Raw genomic sequence first — 22729 nt, 5'->3', positions numbered from 1 at the left:
AACCATGTGGACTAAATGGCAAGAATATTTCTTTGGCATAAAGAAGATTCTCTGCTTCGTGTAAATACTACGCTCGATGGTGTATCTAAATGAGCCACTTTAAGTGTTGGGCCTGTTTTGAGAGTAGGGGCAAATAAAGGACATTACAGTCGTCTCTCTGCCGTTAACAGAGAAAGAACAGGAGAGGCCTCGATGGAGACGCCGGGTGGTGCGTGTCGACCGAATGATCCGTAAAGCTTTAACTCTTGTTCCACTGTGGTAACTCCCCTCCCTTGAGATATACATACAGTCTCGGTGAATTCTATAAAATGGTTCACGTTGTCACCCTCTATCCCCTGATAATATTTTTTTTGCGCTAGAAAAATGTATTGAAAAATTCGCTTTTCACACATTTATCACAATGTCAGGAGAATAAAACATTGTGAATAAAATTCTAAATATATTCAAGAAATTGGACATTTATTTTAGGATAAAAAGTTTAGTCAAATTATTTTGAATGATTTTCTGATAAAAGACACCGATACTAGTGCCACCTGATCACGAAATTTATTTTAAATCTCCCGTTATACTAAATCAATTTTAAATCATAATAAAATTAAGGCAGATGGAATTATTTATAGTCAAGTGAATAGGATTGTAGAAGAAGTTTGTTTCCCTATTCCTGAGGTTAAACAGTAGGTGATATCGAATTGAGGTGATTTAAAGGATATTCTTTACGGATATCATTTCTCTTACTAAAACACACAAATCCGTGGATTCGTATTATTTATGATATAGCAATTCTCCTTAAATTAGACTTTCCTTTATTATTTTTTTTGTGTTTATGTTAAAGAGCATTTAAATTCTTTTTTAAAAACTTTTATTTTTTTTTAAATTGATCAATAACTTTCAATTTAATTTATTTTTCACCTATTTCGTGGATTACAATTCAGTATTCAAAACACTATTTTGAAATATATATCCATTCTATTGGATCTGAATAATCTTCCTGTAGTTAGATTTTTTAAAGATTTTTAGATTTAGAAAAAAAACATAAATTTTGAAATAAAAATAATAGTTAAGTTATCATGCAACTATTACTAATTCTCTGAAAGTACACTTATTATAAATTTTTATTGTATCTTTTTCTTCGTGAATTCTAAAAAAGTACGTTTTCACTAAATATCAGATTTTTTGTCTTCTTGAACACCAATTTTATCTCTCAAAAATGCCGTTCACAGTTCAGATCCTTATGGTTTATTACTTATTTTTTATTATTTATTTTATTTTAATTTGTCATAGATTCTGTTGACTTTATCCTCCAGAAGTGACTTTGCCTCGTGTTTCGTAAGCTTTTCTACAATTATAGCATTTATGGGAAAGTACTCTCCCTTCGAACGTTCATGCCTTCGAATTAGGTGAATTTCTTTTATCTTCCCCAAGATATTTATACATAATTACCACGTAATTATCAATAATTGATGAAGAGATAACTAATAATTAATAGAAATGTGTAAGTCTCTTGGGAAAAATAAAGGAAAATTTATATTATTCGAAGCCGTGAACATTCGCAGGGAGAGTATTTTCCCCTATGGATGATCTTCACTGATCCTGTCTATCATGTCCAATCAGTGAAGACCATCCATGAGTGCTAGAATTATAGAAAAGCTTATGAAGAGCTGGGACCAAAGTCACTCGCATCTACGCGGTATTAACAAGCGAGAGTTTTTGCTAATATTTTCTCCTAAGGTTATAATTATTTAGGGAAATTTAACTGAAAATGTTGAAAAATCAGGTCAATTGCTTTTGGTATAGAAACCGATTTTTTTGGAGAATTATGTATCAACCGAAATACTAAGTTCCATTTGAATACATAAATTTCTTACAAAATATAATTGCTAATTTTTGTTAGTCTATGATAGTCCCATAAGTTTAGGATCGATATGATGTAGTAGTGCCCTAATAGGGGAAAGCGTGCTACCTTCGGAAAACCCAATTTTTTCTATGTTCCTTGTGGATTTAACCCATAGCACCATAGCTCTTTTTTGCAAATTTTACCCATAGAACTATATATTAAAATACAATATTATAATAGATTAAATTCATATAAAACACATTTAAAAAAGTGAATTGTACGAAGCTTGAGTCGTCCGAATGTAGCACGCTTTTCCTTGAAATTTAAATCGAATTACAGCAGATGCTGTGATTAAGGAAAAAGCCAAAAAGGCGAATTACTCCAATTTTAATATCAAAATAGATCACAAATCCGGATTTATTTCTCTGCGGATAAAATAAAGAAAAAAACCAAGAGATTTTTTTTGGTTTCTTTTGCCACAGAGAAAATAATATTGCGTATGTAAGGCACACAATACACAAAGGATATTTATTTATGCGCCCCCAGAGGAAGTGTTATGTGAAAATAGTCGATTCTGAAAACCGCCCATCGTCATCCCTGAGCAGAAATCCACCTCTCTTGTTGCGTTTGTTTTATATGGTATTGTACGTATTGTATATATAGAAATGAGGGTGAGTTGGAGACAAATGGAGAAGTGGGTGTCCTATTGAAATTCACAACGCTATACGGTTTTCATATCGCACACACACCACACAATATTGATCCGTCAAGAAGAAAATTAATAAACATGGAGCTCAAGTTTCAAGAGTCGGCTAGAGAGCTGAATGAAAAAAAAATCCCACCGTGTATATAAACAAAAAAAAGCCCACCATCGCAATTTATATAGGGCAGAAGAATTATTTTCCATTACGGACTACGATAAGGACATGTCGAGAGAATGGAAAAAAAACTACGTCCTTTAGACGACATGATCCGATAGAGAAAATTGAGGAATTTCTTCATCACTCACTTTCGATACACCAATTTTGGGTGAATTTCTCTCAACATTATGCTGATGGACAGAGATGAGGTGTGAACATACAAAAGACTTGGCTAAAAATAACCACCACTCAGCTGTACGGATATTGCTGGAATTTGGTAAATCTCGACTATATGAACTCTTAACCCCACGTGTACGGACTCCGCAAGAAAAAAGTTTACGGACAAAAAAAAAGTGATACGCCTTGAAATCAAGGGGGTCAGTGTGCGGAAAAGAAAAGGCTAAATATGTTAATTTTGCTCTGTTAGGAAAAAAAGGCTTTTTCTTTGCTCTACTAAAGAAAACAGAAGCCAAAATTTTCTAATAGATCGTGACAGCAAATATTGCGTGTCTGCGTCGAGTAACATGTGAATAGATGAAGGCATAATTTACGCACTTCGCAATACATTTTCACTAAAGAACCTTTTGGAGTTGCTGCAAAAAGCCATATTTTGTGGGTGTATGGAGAATGTTGATAAAAACCCAGACGAGGGATGTTACACTGCGAAAATATATTGTCGTAGTGATATTTAAATTAAATATTCAATGAAATTGAAAAATTTTGTTGGATTCCAAAAATCCATTTGAATTATTCTAGACGTTGCAAAAGTTTCATTTAATTGAAGAACCACCTGATGTTAAGCTATATACAGGCTTCAGACCTAAGGCTTTAATTTCTTATCAGGCGAGATTTTTAGACGTTAAATTCAGATGATTCATTAGTTTTTGGAAAACGACTAAAATTGCTTGTTATTTAAGAATTTCAAGACACTACTAGGGAACTGGGCTAAATCCTTAGTCTTGAACCCAGACTGACTTATTCTGTCGCATTAATATTGTAGAAACAGAGTCTTGTTGTAGATATCAAAGTTATCAAATGTTAGTTATCAAATGTCACAGTTTACACCATCGTTACTCTGCCTTTATCGTAATTTTTAGAAACAGGCAATAGTAGTAGCGATTACCAAAATTTAAACAACATAATGCGAGTTTCAGACTGAAGCTTTAGCCCAGTTTCTGAAGGTTTTTAATTCCTGAATAACGTATCGTAAAGTGGTCTTCAGACTAGAGGTTTAGCCTGGTTCCCGAAAATTTCAAATTCATAAATAACAATTAATTTTTTCGATTTTTGAAAATCTTATGGATCATTTACTCTCAATATTTAAAAATTTTCCCAAAAACCTTCAAAATTCTCAAAATCAAAATTTTCCCAAAAACCTTTAGCAGTAACTAAGTTAGAGAAGTTAAACCATTTGGCTAAGCCTTAGGTCTGAAGCCCGTGTAAGTGCGGGTGACTTTCACACCCCGTGTTCGTAAGCTTTTCTTTATTTCTAGAACTTAAGGATGGTCTTTACTGATCCGATGTACCAAGTCTGATACGTAAAGACTATTCTTAAGTTCTAGAAATAAAAAAAAGCTTTACGAACAGGGGGTGTCAATGTCATCCTCATGGGATAGTCACCCGCACTTATACGGGCTTCAGACCTAAATGGCTTAACTGTTATAATTTCTTATCAATCACGTAGTTTTTGGAAAAATCTACCTTAGGATTGGATTATTAAAGATAAATGATCTATTTAGTTCTTAAAAAGTGTTAAAATTTCTCCTTAACCGTGCTATCACACTAGGAGATTTGTTCAGTTTGTAAATTCAATTTAATTTTCAGATGATTTGTTCCTATGCGTTATTTTGCACTAAAAACAAATTGAAGTGATAGATCTTCACTTATTTATTAACAAAAACTAATACTTGGTCTAGAAAAACCTGTTTAAATATGTTAGAATAAGCATAAATGTGGTTGCTCAAATATATATGAATTCAGCAAATTAAAGTAATAAAATTGCTCAATAATTTCAATTTTATTGCAGTTAAATAAGTAGTCTTTTGAAGAAAATTATTCTTATTAAATTCATTTACTCGTAATTAATATTATTTGTGGCCAAAAAAAATAAGATAAGTACAGTGTTTTAGTGATAAACTTGCATGAAGTGAAGCTTAAGTATCGGGAGTAATTTATTAAGTTCCTCCAAAGCCATTCGAAGGAAATTGTTGTGTTAAGAAATCTCAGTTGAAAGTTGGGACGACTTCATACAGATTATCAATATCAGAGTCGCTGCAACAGCCCTTTGCCTACAAATCTCTTTTCTGGCTTTGATGATGCTTCTGAATAACAAATAAGTGACTTATAAGACATTTTAGGTACTATTACACATTTTCCGGGGTCATTCACAAACAAAAATCTTGCGGCACTATTTAAAATTGAGCAAATTTCTTGCAAAATGTGTCCTGGCTGTGAGAATTTTCAAGTAAATTCTAGAAATCTTAATGCTCAATTGGCTCAATTGAATTTAAAATTAAAACGTGAAAAATCCTAGTGTAATAGTACCGTAAGATTTTGATACCTTCGGGAACTGAGCTAAGACTCCAGTCTGAAGACCGCTTTACGGTACAACTTAAGTAAGGTTTCAAAGTCTAATGGGTCATTTGCCCTTTATAACCATTTCTTTCCCAAAAATTTTGCCTTATGAATAAACCTCACGTCTTAAACTATTAGACTTGAAATCTCCCTCTGACTTTAAGCATATTAGCCATCTTTAGCCTCATGAGCTCATTAGTCTCATGAGCAAGTCTGCCACCAACCTGAGGATATCATTGAACTGCAGATCAATGAAGCTTTGTGATTCTGGTAAATCTAAATTCTTGTAGACTTCATATATGTCCTCAACAGCAGTATGTCAATAATTGGAATTTCGACTTAACCCTTTAACCTTTAAGGACGATTGGAACATCGGTGTTCCATAAAGTAAATAATTTTTCCTGGCTACATAAAGTTATTTTCTTCTCAGGTTTGTAAGTAATTGCAAAGTAGAAGGTTGAAGTAATCTAGGATATTATTTGCAAGTCTCTAGCTATTTTTTCTATAGTAAATTTTTTAGCTCTAAAATGATAAATTTTTAAATTTTCATATTCATATTTCCAATTTTTTTTTAAAAAAAACCCTGTTGGAAATAAAAACTACAATACTCATACTCATACGTAATATTTTTCATTAAAGCGAAAAATATTATTCATTGGTATTGTCAGAAAAATTACTTAAATTTTTGGGCTATTTTTGTCCCTATCGTTCATAGAAGCACAAAATACACCGAATCAGACTTTGTTGGACTTTCCAAGGTTAGAAGTAAGACTTATCATTGATTATATTTCTCAGTTTAAGTTTTATTGTTGATTTTCAGTCCGTAAAAAGTGTCTCGTCGTTAAAGGGTTAAGTGAGTTTTTTTTTAATAAAATATTGCGTGTAAAAAAATTGCAGTATTTAAACCATAAGGATAATTCTTAGGACCATATGGTGTAAGAAGACCATTTTACAAGTTCATTAGATGGTTTGAGTTTGCGAACTTTTAAACCCTTTAAGGACGATCATGTCATTAATGTCAAAAAATTTTTTTTGATCATTTAACAATCAAGAAACAAAAGTTTCTACCATTAAAATTTTATGCATCGCATCTTGGATAATTAAATATATTCACGATCTATGTGTTCCTAGATTTAAAAAAATCATTTTTTTAATTTTTTTTTAAATTACCGTAAATATTTTAATCCGTACATTTTAGTAAGCTTGAAGTGCTCAAATTTAATAGAACTATTCTAGATTTAAATTTTTCTCGTTTTATTTCTTATGTTAATTTATTCAACAATCACTATCAATTTTCATTACATTCTCTACAATATTTTATTTGAATTATTTTCCTCAGTGCAGAAGAGTGAAAAAAAATCGGTGCTATGGTATCGCTTAACCGGCGACATGTGTTCCAAGTTATTTCGCACAATACCAAATTGTTTGACTTGGTGAAAGTTTTCCCTGTGCTCACGTTTGAGATTCCTATACATTTCCCATAATATATTACACACATATTTTTCTCTTTAGTATATATATAAAGCATCACACTTTTATTTCTTCTTCGTTTCTTATTGTTGAAAGAAATCGTAAAGTGCAGAAAAGTTTTTTTTTTTTTGCTAAAAACATTCTTATGGATTTTTTGTTCAGAACTCCACCCACACAGCCAAAAGAGATTTTTCCTAATGTTAAAAGGGCACCATCGAGAAAAGCTGTTGGACACAAAAAAAACAACATAGCTTTTGTCGTAGTTGGGAGCACAGGAATACAAAATTAATAAGTTAAATGTAAAGGTTAATTTAACTGAATGTCTGAAGTGAGGTTTTGTGGGTAAATTGAATTTTTGCAATTACCAAAGTTGAATGACGAATCATTTGAATTCATTGGGGACATCACAAAGGAATTCCATGAATCGTAGAGTATTTCAATGAATTGAGTGCCCTGAGTGATACCGACACTCCTGAGGCAAAAGCATCAACAGCAGAGACATTTCCACCTGCTGGTCTTGAAGGCCAACGACGTTTGTATACAAAAGCTATTCTATTATATAGAGAATACTATATATAGAACGTCTATTGCACAGTACAACAGAGGTTAATATAAGAAAAAAATTGTCTAACTTTTTTATTGCTTAAACTTAAAGTAAGGATTTCATTATGTAAAATCTTGATTTCTCATTATCTTCATAACTTGTCCTCGAACCCCAAGCCTTATCATGGTATATAATTTACTAGGGTGGCGACATTACTTATGGCCTGTATTTACTTATGGCGTAATTAAAAAGATATCTGATGACTTATGATAGGCCATCACATTTATTTTGATTTTCGGAATCATTTTCTAACAAAAATTGCAACGAAGCCATAAAAAAGGACATGCCATAAGTGATCACTAATGGCCTGTGATATTACCCTATATAAATTAGAATATGTCAAATTGGTCAAATTTTTTAAATAAAGAATTGTCAAACATTTCAAACTCTTTATTTTTCAACCGATTTAGCAGAGATTAGATTTATTTTAATTTATTTTCAACTGAGTATGTTATTAAAGATCTTAAGACCAATAGGAAATTAACTGCTCTACAACATTGTAGAAGACTATTTTCCTCTATCTCGAAAGAAATGTGATTTTCAAATCATTTTCTAAAAGTCGATTTTGTGGAGATTCTCAAAATTTCTGGGGCAAATTTTGCCAGTCTTCGGATAATTTGTGACGTTTTACTCTCGCACACGTTAAAAGTATCAAATATACATATTTTTATAGGAAATTTATTCCTCTACAACTTTGTCGAAGATAATTTTTCTCTATCTTAACGTGAAATCTTCTTAAATTGAGCTAATCAGTATTGATATTTTCTGTAAGCCAAATATTCCGAAAATAGGGCTCAAAATTTCATTATTTTTTATTTTACATAATCCTTCCCCGAATGCCTTGAGACTTTGTAAGTTTAAGAAGGTTCATGAAGTCTATCTATAATAAAAATTTCAAGCCTCAGTCTCTTTTATTTTAGAAAATAGTGAATATTTAAATTTTCGTTTTGACAAATTTAGCCCCAGTTTCCCGTAAAGACTACTGAAATTCCAGTCATAAGGTTCAAGCAATCAAACAAATCAAATTAAAGCTTTAATAATTTTTCTTTTAAAATATTAGTGTTGAAGTTGGTTTGCACGAATTTCCAGAGAAAAAATCAAAAAAAAAAAAACTATTTTACAGAGAGGATTGACTAGGATTCCACTGAAATACTTTTTACTTTTATCATCATATATGTACAATTTTTTGATCTAATATCAGAAGATGTTTATTTTTTGAATTTGAATAATTCTTTCAAGATTTTTTTTATGAATATTTTTGTAACCAACAATGAAAATGTACTAAAAGTGTAGTATCATGGTTCTTTACGTCATCGCCGCGTTGACACCCTCCCCTTTAGTTTTTCAAATAAAAAGTAAAATATAAAAATAAGGGGTTACTTTGAGTGAAGCTGTGAAAAGGTTTACGTCTGATACACCATTTACAATAACAGTACACTAATGTTGTATATAAGGACGAAAGGGAAGAAATCTGCAGTGTTCTAATATTCAATAAATTTCAATAAAAATTACTATTGTTTCATTTCTAACACATTCTATATTTTATAAATTATCATAATTTCAAAATTTATAAATTAAAGCCTATTTTAAACCGAAAACACGTTAATTTCAGCGCGCAAAGCATAAAAATAAGTAATTTAACCCACCCTTTTAGACTAAACAGCTTTTACTCACCTCATCGAACCGCTTTTGGAGGCCTCTGATTGACGATCGTGGTGGTGGAGTTGGTGGAACCGCAGCAGTTTCGCCTTGCAATTCTAATATCACATGTTTGAAGTATTCTACGGGAGGCACCTGGAAGAAAATTTGTTCCTAGGATTCAGCGAAAGTGCCAGTGTCATCCCCAGCAATAAGTCACACAGTTAAGAATGTATTAATTTCACGTTCAACCGAAAATTGCTGTAATGCTATATTTCATGTGGGTAGATGCTTGAATTAAGAATTTAAGGTTATGGGGGGTGGGCGATGAGGAGGCTCAATGGTGAAACTGCTGAAGAGAAGGGAAATGTGGTAGAAGATCGTGTTTTCCGCACTCAGGAGTTTGTATGGAACGTTGAGTGGGAAATAGTCTCTTGAGAAATGATAAATTAGATGTTGCGTTGGTAGCTTTTCCCCTGGAAAACACCGAGACATGAAGACTCATTATTAAGCCAACCTTATGAGCTTTCCATCGTTCCCATCTAAATTCTTTTTTGTGTGTCATCTAATTTATTGTGTAATTTTCGATATACTTCTAAATAATTATTAATTTTGATGTACTAGGATTTTTTTTATATTTTGTATATTATTTTTTATTACAAATTCTTTTAATCAGTTTACAAAGTATCTAGAAGAGGTCCTTTTCAGAGCCTCGGTCTCTCAATCAATTTATATGGAGCAGAATTAAACTCTTCCGATTTTTAAATAAGAGGCGTCCATTCTCACTCTTTATAGCTGTGACAATCGAGTCAGGGGTCTCACTGACCAAGAGCCAAATGCTCTTAAAAATAATGGCATCTCGAGACCCTTTTACTAAAATATATTTATACAAAAATAATTAAATCCAACTCTGACAAATTTAGCTGAGCTTATGTAGGTGAGATTTAAGTGTGAATGTTGATTTTAATTCGCTTTTCGCTTAGGCTTTGAATACTTTAAATGATTTTAAGCCCAAACCAATCACAGAAAGTGAAGTGGACTACCATTAATTTATAGAATTAAATATTTAATTGCATGTGAATATTATTTTATCAGTTTATTTTTATTTTGGCATTCTCCATTTAGTCTATATTCTGCTTTATTTAACATTGCACGCCGCTTAAAGCTAAGAAAAAAGCTCCCTTTTATATTTGAAGGCTCCAACACTCTCCTATTACTTTTTTAAGTTCAAAGCTATATATAAAATACTGTGTATGAAATCTTATCCCTCTCAAACAACTTGTTAAATCATTTCTAAATTTAATGGATAAATATTTGAATCATGGTGCGAAAAAGTAAATTTAACACAATTTCTTTTTAAAAAGTTTCATGTGTATTTTTCCTCAAAATGGTCGAACTTTTTGTACACAACCGAACCAACTTAGAGTTGATGAGGAAGTTTGAAAATGGCTTGATCTTTTTTATCTCTTTTGTATTAAGGCATTTTTTCGAGATGAAAGGATTTGAATCTTTTGGGCACAAAATTAGATCTACTACATAAATATGTTAATGTTTTAAAATATACATTTCACCCGGAAATTTTTACTGGAGAATGGAGAAAGGCATTTTCCTTTTAGTTTAATTGGTTCGTTTATATGAATATTTCTGAGGATGAACATTTGAAGTAAAGGAAAATTGAGGTATAAGGAAGAAACTTTTCAGAGATCATCGTTTCATTTAATATTGCATTTATGAGAATATCTTGGAGTGTTAAAATTTAATTTTCTCTTCTTATTCGTCAATTTTCCTTTCTCCCAATGCAGATTATTGCTCAGTGCCTCTTGGAATCTCCATGTCATATATATATATTCTTTAACCACTTCTTCTGACGGATTTCACTGTGGCTGGACGAGGAAGTTTTTGCAATGAAAGTTTGGAATAATTTGAGAATAGAGTCTCGTACCTGATAAAATAGTTGATATTCCGCATCGGTAATTCTTAGTGCAACTTCTTCTGGAAAATGTAGGACATGCTGGAGTTCCTCCAGTTCTCCCGGATGGGAGGGGGCATAATTAGTTGCCGTGGCACCGACAGATGTTTGTTTAGAATTACCTGTAAAAGAAAGTGAAGCATGAATTACTTGTGAGAATATGATCAAATATGCCATCAGGAAGTTAAAAAGGAAGTTTTGGGGAAAGAGATGAGTTTTGTGTTAGAGAGCTTTCACCAACAGATTGTAGTAAAAGTGCTCAACCTTGGCAAATTCATTCATAAAAATGATTATCTTGCTGGTCATCATCCGTCAGAAAGTCTTACCACTATATGTTGTTTTTGGTGAACACACCCACAGAAAAGAACGGAAAAAGCATTTGAGGAAAGTTCAACAATTCTCTTGTCAAACTTACATAATGCGAAAAACCCATCACCGAAATTGTACCCCAACGAAATTTCCAATAGATTGCTTCAGTCCAAAACAGTATCAACATATCTAACCACTCTAGCCTATACCCATCCCCTAGATGATTTTTTTTCAATATAGCTTCTTCGAGGTCAATACTGGAACGGGCTTTGTTATCCGTTGATATAGTAAAAAGGGATGAGGAAGGTACTATCCTTGGAAAAATTGGTAAATTGTCGAGGTGTGTATTGATTGTGTACTCTTTTTTTATGGGTCAGGAATCCATGGCCAAATAATGACAATTTTTCTGCACAGAGGGACTTTATTTAGTGATCATTTATTGCTGTAGGGGATGGTGTGATTGCCTGTATTTCACAAATTCAATGATTTGCTACTTCCTAGAGTATCTAGCCTATACTCCATCACTCATACTATTTTTTCTACCATCCCAACAAATATTGGGTGTGTTTGTCCTTCTCTTGAGGAAGTTTTCTCACTTTTTTCTACACCATGACCAAACGTTCAATATTAAAATCCCAGCGGGTGTAACATTGTGAACAAGTCGACGAGTGTGCTTTCTTATATAGAAGTTGCTTATGGGTGCGATTCCTGACCAAGGAGTCACAGCTTTTGTGGGTAAGCATTAACAATTTATACATACATTACTATAAATATTTTATATTAAAAAAAGTTATTGTTATATAACGCACGGACTATTCGACAATTGTTAACCCAATCGATTTCCATTGAAACGCTTAAGTTCTCATCTATGTATAGACAGACGTTGAAGGCTGTTACATGGTGCTCTTCTTGCTCGTGGCAAGTAAGACTAATACTTAAGTTAGTGAGCATCAGTCGCCATGGAGAGTACACTCCAGGGAAGTTGACAGATGGATGTCACTTTCAAGTTCCTCATTTGTGCCTTTATAAGTTTTAATATTACTTAAGGTAAGCCCCGTCAAAGTTAAAATAATTTTGCCATAATTTTGCTCTTAATCCCAAAATTTAAGAAAAATCCTTTGCATTGGATTTTAAACGTAAAATGGATGGAGGGAGTAATACACGATGATGATCTTCATAATTTCTTCACATACACTGAGAGAAATCCGAAGAAGTCAAATTAACATTCCGGAAATGTTCATTTTACTCTGCAGTGTTGATCAGAAATCGGTGTAAATATTACCCTTTTTAGGTATATTATGGGTTAAAGTTACCCTTTTTCATGTTGATTTTACCCTCAAAAGGTGTAAAATTAACATTAAAAAATGTTGATATATTTTTACACCTGAAAAGTGTTAAAGTTATGACGAAAAAAAGTTTATCGTAGCCTCTTTTTTCTCAGTGTAAGGTAAAGTATCTTCACTCGACCGGAGTCCTCGACTTGACCGGTGAGTCAATTTTTGAGTGTTTTATGGTTAATTTCTATGAAATTGTCAGTGATACGTATTATTTATTGAATAATTGACCTATTAATGTTAGATCATACGCTAAGTATTAGGTCCCGGTCAAAATCCCGAACGCCAAAATCCCGAAAGCCAAAATCCCGAAAGCCAAAATCCCAAACGCCAAAAACCCGAATGCTCAAATCCCAAATTCTTAAATGTGTCACTGCTAGTCCCACGATTATACCCGCGCTTGCTGGAGGCAAAGGGAAATCTTCTGTATCTTAGGAAATTATTCTAAACATTTTCCTCCATATAATTTCATCAATTTCAGGATTTTGAAAATTCGGGAGTTTGGCTTTCGGGATTTTGGTTTTCGGAATTTTGGCAGCCATCGCTAAATATTATAGCAAGTTATAGCAAATATAAATAAATTGAATAAATAATTCTACCGGTCTAGTCGAGAAACCGGCGAGCGAGGGTACTTTCCCTTATATTCCATCAAACTAAGTTTCGGAGGCAGATTTCCTCCTTTCTCAGGAACGGAATATTCAGGATAAAAATGTGCCAATTTCTTGTCACTATTAATTCCTTATGTTAAAGATTCAGAATTTTCCGTACCTGAAGAAGGAAGCAATCTGCCTCTGAATCATTGTACGAGAGAATAAAGGAGAGTCACAAAGGTCACCATTGTGTATCATTCCCTACATCCTTTGCACTCTTTTCTAGTATTTAATTTAGCAGCCCAGATAAAGCACCCGAACTTGGATCCAGTATATAGATGTTTGAAATATTGTTATTAAAAGAAACTTAATACTTTAAAGAAACCACTCCGTAGTCTCTATAAAGACATTATCCTTAAATAAAAGTCTTTTTAAATTTTCACACTCTAATATAGGTATTTAAACGAAAATGTCAACCAATTACAGAAAACTGTGCGAGTTTTTTTTACAATTGAACCTTTAGGTCCGTATATTAACAACTATAGGGGAATGTTGGCATGGTTCTCACATAGTGAGCCGTCAAACGACGGAATTTTTCTCTTTATTTGCAAAGAGCTAGTCTTAGCCAATCTTAAATCTTAGCCATAAGATAGATAATTATTAAGCTCATGAAACGAGATGAGAAATGGTAAGTCAGCTCTTTGCAAACAAAGAGAAAATTCGCATCGTTTGAAGGTTCACTCTGTGCGAATCATGCCTACATTCACCTAAGTGTTTTTTCTTAGTTACTAAGATAATATTACGAAGATTTTGTGTACAATATTAAGATGGACGTTAATAGAGAATCGTCCGTCAGAGCAGAGCAAGTGACATTCAAATTAACCAATTTTCTCCGAAGTGAGATAGAAATAATTTTTGCCTCCACCCAGCACTGATATGAGACCTCTTTCGTAAACTGAACGAGTGCTCTAGTAACTTAGCTATAAAGCTCACAAAACTCTACTTGACTGGCCACACGACCTTAACCAATTACATTATGCACTTCAATCGATTATACTTGGAGTTGTGAGATTTGGAAACATCGTACATATTTGAGTCGGAAGCCCTTTTATGGCTATGGATTTTGGGTCTCCGTTAGATAAAGAGATCCGTCAATTAAGTAAAATAAAGTTGAGATAAATGCGACTTATCTTTTTAGGAAGTTTTCGATATTAGATACAAAGGTTATCGAAATCGCGTCAAAAAATATCGAAAATATAGTCCGTTCAAAATATTTTCGATTATTATGGGCAGAATCACATTGACAGTAAAATGCTCACCGTCACCGTCAAAACTTCACCGTATTTCGTAAATTTACGCATTTTCATTGCAAATCTTACGCAAATTCTCAATTACCGTAATACCTGAGGCATTAACGATAACGTGAGCATTATATTGTAAATGTGATTCTGCCCTATAAGGTCAGGGAGCATCGAGGGAGGGAATACGATCTATCGTTGAAAAGATCTTGACCTTAGCTACAACATATTGAGATTTTATTGAAATAATTTAGTTTAAATATTCAAAAATTGATTCTTCAATTAATCAGACGCTCGATTAAGTTGTCTGAAGTAGGGGTGCTCTGCATAGCTATCAACTTAGACTAGAGTTGTTATTTTAACGAGACCAATCACCTAAAATTATAAAAATCTGACAATTAGAATTATAATGTCTGCATTTGACTATCATGGTGTTCATGTGCTCTGAGTGTTGTAAAGTGGTAGTATCAGAAATCCCTTGTGACCCGATTTATCCCAATTATCTCCATACCTGAAGAAGGAGACAAACATCTCCGAAACGTCGTGTGAAGTTACAATTGAATAAATCCAAACACAGGTCATAATCCGTGTTTTAAATCCTCATCAAGTATAACTAACTGACCGTACCATTCCAACAATTAGAATTAAACTTATGGCCATTTGAAAATAAAATATGTGATCTCTTATAGCTTTGGTTAGAAGAGTCGGAAGCATCAAGTTTTTCTTTTTTTTTTTGAAATTATGAAACTGATCCGTGCCATAGGGGCTGAGTTATTGAGAATACAAAATTTGGTGATGTTCCAAAACGCTAGAAGGAGGTGAATAGGTTTTGACATCACCATTTTCTATCCAGGCATCAACGAACCTTTGCCGAAAACCGCTTTTCGATATTTACACGGTCATATAATGCACAGGATCAGACGGGACGGACCGGACATCTAAGAAAATTTATTTTTAGCGTTCGTAATTTGTGGGTGTTAAAACATGGAAATGCTAAGTTTGGGTCCAATCTGACGAAGTCGGATTTCACCTCGAACTACAAAAGCTGAGATTGTGAAGAATCTCAGCTAAAACCATTTTAGAAACACTGAAAAGACAATTCTATAGTATGGTATCACAGAAAAAGAAATAAAATGTGAGTTTAGAGCAAGGTTTAGAGCAAAACTCTTTCTCTTTGGCAGACACAGATTGGAAATTGACATGCCCTGCAGAAAAATCACATTACTTTTAAACTTGGGAACTGTAACCACTTGATTTCTTTTCCATCTCTACCTCATTGAAAAGAGATAACTTCACATCACCAAAGAATAATAATAACGTGAGGAGATAGAACGAGGAGTGTTTTGAAAGGAAGGGGGAAAAAGTGACGATGAAATGGTAAAAAAAAATTTGATATTCTTTCACGACATCTATCTCAATCTCTTCGTAACTCAACTTTTCTCGAGCTTTTTTCAGCTTTGTCCTCGAAAAGCTCATTCCTCCTCTGATACCACATAAAATATGTCCATATATCAACAACAACACATTCTATGTAGTGAAGAAAAGTGACAACAAATTTTCCACCCACAGAAAATTTTGCGAGACCATGTGAATTTCACACACTATCCATTGAAGAGGAATTTTTGCCAACAATATAACAGTCATTTTTTATTAATGAAAATTCGCAGCATATTTTACTAATATGCAAAATATCTCGGAATTTCCCCAGCGGAAAATTTAATTTTGCACAATAAAAGAGAGGAACGAGAGAGGGACAGAAAAAGAGTATTATATCTAAATAATTTCCATATATACTGTGGTCTGTGCACCATGTCTGATATGCATGAGAGAGCCTGATGGAAATCTTGTCTCATATCGCAAACCATTTTTCTCACCCATTCCATCAACATCAAAAGATGACTTTGATACATTTACCACCCTACAGAAAAAGAAGCTGAGGGGGTAAGTTGCAAATTTTTGGGGTTCTTCTTCTCCCCCCCCCCCCCGCCCCGACTGAAAATTCAATGCCGCCAGAATTGAAGGTGAGTATGCTAAGAAAGAAGCCATGGACCGTGTCAAACGTGAAAAGGTTCACCCAGGAAGAAGTGATAAGTTGACAAGGACATTGATATACCCTCCACATACACATTTCCTCGAGGTCTCTCATCTAGCAGGAGGTTGAAGTCATTTTAGAAGATGAAGAAAGCCAGTACCCATGAAAGAAAATCTCAACTCAATTATATTAATGTCATTTTCTTTTTGAGAATAACACCCCGGAAGCACCACTTCAATCTGCGTGACAAGACAACAGCAAAAAAAAATCACCTTCATCGTCCTCTAACTACGGCAAAAAAACTTCTTCCTAGCTTTTTGTCCACTACGACACGCATTTTTCCTTTTAAGCGAGCTTTTGCTTTTTCGTAATATTGGTAAAATTTTTAAAATAATCATGAAATTTCCCAGATTAATAAAAAAACTCACTCCAACTTGTCCAATTAAGAAAATTGCTAATACTTCATTTCCATTAACATACCTTTTAACATGTACTTTACTAGAGTATTTTGGAAAATCTAGATGAAACAACGCAAATGTTACATTCAAAAAAGTTGAGATAAGGCAAAGCATTCAAAATCTTAAAAGCACTCCAATCGCAAATTCGAGCTTTCGGAGGATTTGTTTTTCAATTTAACTGATTAGAACCCATTTATAGATAATCAAAATTGCTCTAAATAAGATAAAGTACCATCAAGTCGACCGGTCCCTCAATTCGACCGGTAGACTTATTTATTCAATTTATTTACGTTTGCACTAATATTTGGGGTATGATCTAACATTAGTAGATCAATTATTCCATAAATAAATACGAATACGAATCAGTGACAATTTTACAGAAATTCACCATTAAAACATTCAAATATTGACGACCGGTCGCGTCGAGGAACCGGTCGACTCGAGGGCACTTTACCTTACGCCAAATATTAAGAGTAATACAATTTAAATTTAAAAGGGGATTGAATATTTTACTTTTAGAATTCAAAGAGGGAGAGCAGCATATTTGATCAATAAATAAATCAAAATGGTCAGTTAATAACAAAAAAAAGTATTTAAATGTAAATTAAATTAATTAAGCCAATATGGCTCATAACTTTTCAATTTTCCATTTTTCAAGACAATTTCACGATTTTATTCATAAAAAATTTCCGTTTTAGGATTAAGTATAATTTCTACTGTCCATTTTCACCAAACTACTGAAAAAATTTACTGCAGCCCGAAAGATAATCAGTTTACGACCGGGTTCATTATATTAGCCCATGCTCGGTTCCGACTTGTCGAAATAAATTCTTATCAAATTAGGTTTTTGGGAAAATTTTCACCAAATCTTAAAACATTGAGGATAATGTTCTATTACGTTTTGAAAAACCTTTAACCCTTTAAGAACAATTGGGTCATCCGTGACATATAGGGTAAGTGTGCCAAATTCCGGCCAGCTTGCAATTTCGGCCACCTTTTTTGTTGCTCGAATTTCCATGAATTTTTAGATTTTACGTACTCTAGAGATTATGCAATGCAAAAGAATAACAAAAAGTGTAGCTTCGACAAACGAGATGACGTGAAAAAGATATTGGAAGAATTCCCGAAGGGCGAGGAACTATGAGAATGAAGGTGGCCGAAATAGGGCACCAAAGCTATGTCTATATTTTTATTCATTTTAAAATGTATTAAGAATGATTTTAGAGTAAATAAAGACGGTAAACTCTTTACAAGGTTCCAAACAACACTCTTTCAGAAGAAAGAATTAAAAAAATCAATTTATATTTAAAATATTACATTTCAAACTTGAGACTTTGACGCTAGAGCAAATAATTTTTCCTGACTACCTAAAGTTACTTCTTTCTAATATAAGGGAGACTGGGGTAAAATTTGTCAAAAACGAATATTTCAATATTCACTATTTTCTAAAATAAAAGAGACTGAGGTTTGAAATTTTAATTATAGATAGCCTTCACGAACCTTCTTAAACTTACAAAGTTTCAAGGGATTCGAGGAAGGATTATGTAAAATAAAAAAGATAATGAAATTTGAGCCCTATTTTTGGAATATTTGGCTTACAGAAAATATCAATACTGATTAGCTCAATTTAAGCACATTTCTCGTTAAGATAGAGAAAAATTTTCTTCGACAAAGTTGTAGAGGAATAAATTTCCTATAAAATACGTATATTTGATACTTTTAACGTGAGCGAGAGTAAAACGTCACAAATTATCCGAAGACTGACAAAATTTGCCCCAGCCATTTTGAGAATCTCCACAAAATCGACTTTTAAAAAATGATTCGAAAATCACATTACTTTCGAGATAGAGGAATATAGTCTTTTGCAATGTCGTAGAGCAGTAAATTTCCTATAAGAATATGCTCATTATAAAACGTTTAAGTTTTCTCAGAGCTCGTGAAAGAATTAAATATGCGTTTTAACAAGTTTTACTCCAGTCTCCCCTATGTACGCAATCGTAAGTAGAAGGATGTAGGAATCTAGAATATTTTTTTGCAAATCTCCAATTATTTGCTAGTGTTGTAAGTATATAGACTTAAAAGGGACGAATTTTCAAACTACCGCATTGATGAATGATTTTTATAAATTTTTGTTTTATATTTTCATTTTTTCTTAAGCAAAAACCTCTTGGCACTAGAAACTACAATAACTATACATAATATTTCTCATTAAAACAAAAATTATCTTTCATTGGTATTGTTAGAAAAATTATTTACATTTTTGGGCTAATTTTGTCCCTATCGTTCGTGGAGGCAAAAATACACCGAATCAGATTCTGTTGGACTTTCCAACACTGACTGGAAGAAATCCGAAAAAGTTAAAATAACATTCCGGAAATGTTAATTTTACACTGCAGTATTGATCCAAAATCGGTGTAAATATTACCATTTTTAGGTGTATTAGGGGTTAAAGTTATCCTTTTCATGTTATTTTTACCCTTAAAAAGGTGTCAAATTAACATTAAAAAATGTTGATATATTTCTACATCTAAAAAGTGTTAAAGTTCTGAGGAAAACAAGTTAATTGCACCCTATTTTTTTCTCAGTAAAGGTTAGATGTAGGACGATTCAAAAATTTAGTTCATGGATTTAATTTGTATTGTTGATTTTCGGTCCGTCAAAAGAGACTCGTCGTTAAAGTGTTAAAAATGTCTGTTATTTAGAATTTTAAGGCTTTCGAGAACGACTAAATTTTGATTAAGAAAGCAAATGCAAATTCAAATAAACAGACAAAAAATATATTTCATGTAAGTCATCGTTAAGAAAACTCATACATAAACATAATCATCTAACAAATTCCTAGAATCGTTAAAAATTTGATATACAGCTAGTACACTCTCTCAAATTTAGGTATTTGGGATTTTTGAGACCGAAATGTCTTTCAGATTGGAAAGAAATTTGGGTATGAAACTGTTTAAAATTCAACGATTTTTCATTCGTCTATATACTCATATTAAATTATGCAGTATGCATAATTTATTTTATTTTAAATTCCATGAAAAATTCTCAATTATGAAAAATTACAACACATAAAAAAAACCCATAGGAAATTTGAAAATATTCAATAGAGTTTTATTTTTAATTTAACTGCCGAGCCGCCCGCATTAAAAAGTAGCCCGATCTCAAAAGAACTGAAGATCAATTCGATCTTTAATTTATGATGTAAATTAAAAATTTTATAAATAAATGAATAAATTAAAAATTTTCCGACATATTGTAAACATATTTCTTAATTACGTATTTAAAAATAAAAAAAAATATCTTGAATTCCATATCCGCACATACATAAAAATTTTATTAGATTATTCATTTGATATTTCTTGTTTTCAAATTGGTTGGAGCTTTGAACGCTTTCACATTCTAGCCAATAACCATACTAAAAGACGTGTTAATTTATGTGAAAAATGTCTTGAAATAAAATTTGGTTAAGACAACAGCGGTACGTGATACAAAATTAGTAAACTTCTAACCAAGAAATGTTCAATTTTAAAAGCTTTTATAAGTATTTAAAAAAAATGAAATAAAATAAATTTCCAATGAAGGAATCATAGCTTCCAACAAAAGCACAAACAAGGTTATGATCAGCAAAAGATTAAACTATAATTATCTTTTTTTATGTAATAACAACAATTTGAATAAAATCACGTTTTGTTAATTTTGAGTATTAGAAATTAATACTATACTTCTCAGAAGTTGATTTATTTCATAAACACATTGCTAATGTATTACATAAATGTACAAGCGTGTTTTCACAACTATCTTTCCGCACGGCATAATTTAAAAGACTAATGATGCCACTATACTACCAATTTGCTAAATAAATATTTCACAACTCAAATGAAAAACAAGGAAGTAATATTCCTCAGGAAAAAATACCTCAAAACATCTAGAATATTGCAAAAGATGAAGTACAGGAATGATGATAAATTGCTGAAATTTATCCTGTTGAAAGCTCACTGAGAATTCTCAAAAGTATTTCTCCAACGACAAGAGACTTTGAGAGAAATAGTATGAGTTCCAAGCAAAACAACTTTGCAATAAAAGACAGCCCCCAAAGTCACGCTGAGGTAGAGGAAAAATGTTAATTATGATAATTCAGTTTGTGTCACTCTAGCAAGACCGCGCTAAGTGAATAGCGGTTTGGTGCAACTGCCTGCGAAAGCTTTACCAGCAACTTTATAATGACTTTCGTCTTTCGTACTATATACACAAATAGCATTAGAAAACGTGACAGAAAATTAGGGAAAATGACAATTTTCATTTACTATACCAAGGACTAGAAACAATACGCAATGTATACAATGACGATGCTATGTTAATACCCACAAATATACATCACGCAAGAGGAAGTGTTACCTTTAAGCAATTAGGGGTGTGTTCTTGTGTTCTTGTTGTGTCTTTTGGGGGTTGGAAGAGGAGGTCTATGTTATTTAAGGCGCATTTTTGGTGCTATCAATTCTTCTAGATGAAGAGGGTTGCAAAATATTCGACAAGATAAATTTGACCCCTTTTGGCCGATAAAGGTGAAATAGCACCAAACAGTGAGGGTCATGGCGAAGTGTAACAAAATATTGGTGTATAAATTTTTGAGTCAGGGGTAGAAGGAGAAAAACATATAAAATTAAAACTCATAATTTTCCATACATATTAAATTTCCAATTAAAATTTCTCTCCTTCCCCCAACAGTAATTTGCTCACATCTTTATGGGCTAGTCTGGCTGGGTAAAATTTCTTTCTAACCTTTTACGTAATTGGGAGAAAAAAAATTAACAGAAAGCTCCGTAGGCTTTCAATACTTGTGATTATTTGAGATTATAAAGCTACCAAATTTTCTCTTAATTTTACTAAGTATAATCAAAATGACCTTGGCATGGGCCAAGATATTTACAGTTGGGATTTTGGAGAACGGTTAGAGACAGCAACTGAGATCTTTGAAGGACTCTGCATTAATCGCTGTTTTGCATCTTATGATCTTTATTTTCAGAATCAAAATAGATTAAAACACTTAACGTAAGGGCTCATAATTTTGGACAAGGTGATTACAAGCATCAATGTACTCAGTTTGAAGCGCGATATTTTCAATATTAATTGACTTTTTTTTGTTACTCTCTTTTCAGAAGGTTTGCTAAGAAACTTAGCAAGGGTTTATTGTCTTTGATTTTACTAAAATTAGTCTTAATACGTTTAAAAATGAATTAATATGTTGAGGTGAATTTGACTCGAATATTGGATGACTTTGTTATTAATTTGGACAACTTGGCTGTAAATTTGGACAGCTAATCCGCCTCAATAGGATGCCCATTGTTCTTCATTTCAATAAGCTATCCTACCAAGTCCTCTGCCTGGTCATGTAAGGGAAACGTAAAATGTCACAAGAAGCCCGGAAGCTTTCCATATCATTCATTAAAGTGAGTTGACTTCAATACTCCAAGTACGTGCGGTTTCGCTCATTCCCTGGCCTTTCCGGGAGCATTTCAAGGCTTTTCTCACTACATTTCTTTCGTAGAGATGTTGCTCCTTTGTTTCTCCAGGCATTTGTTCAACCTAGTTATCAAAAAAGCTAAAACTTCACGAAATTTCGTGAGAAAAACACCTGTCCAAAATAAGGAGTATCCACTCACTGGTGAATCTCTTAGAAAATTTTTCCATTTTTCACACAAAAAATCTAATTCATAAGGCAAATCTCATTTCAGGTCAAATATACAAATCACCATTAACGT

At 32.7% G+C, this 22729-nt stretch overlaps 1 protein-coding gene across 6 annotated transcripts in view; it reads right to left on the bottom strand.

The window, feature by feature from the left end:
• Positions 1–22729, bottom strand: part of LOC129800021 (1-phosphatidylinositol 4,5-bisphosphate phosphodiesterase epsilon-1-like) — a 248331-nt gene that overhangs the window by 93466 nt on the left and 132136 nt on the right. For all 6 annotated transcript variants that reach the window (XM_055844374.1, XM_055844370.1, XM_055844371.1 and 3 more), the window contains exons 4-5: positions 10923–11071; positions 9017–9136 (exon numbers count right to left, since the gene is read on the bottom strand). In XM_055844374.1, the coding sequence (XP_055700349.1) occupies positions 9017–9136; positions 10923–11071 (269 nt within the window). The remainder of the gene's footprint in view (positions 1–9016; positions 9137–10922; positions 11072–22729) is intronic.

Source organism: Phlebotomus papatasi, chromosome 1 (genome assembly GCF_024763615.1).
Source record: "Phlebotomus papatasi isolate M1 chromosome 1, Ppap_2.1, whole genome shotgun sequence".
Classification (NCBI taxonomy): Eukaryota; Metazoa; Arthropoda; class Insecta; order Diptera; family Psychodidae; genus Phlebotomus; species Phlebotomus papatasi.
Note: the sequence above shows the minus strand (reverse complement) of the source record. Positions and strands in the feature narration are given on the sequence as shown.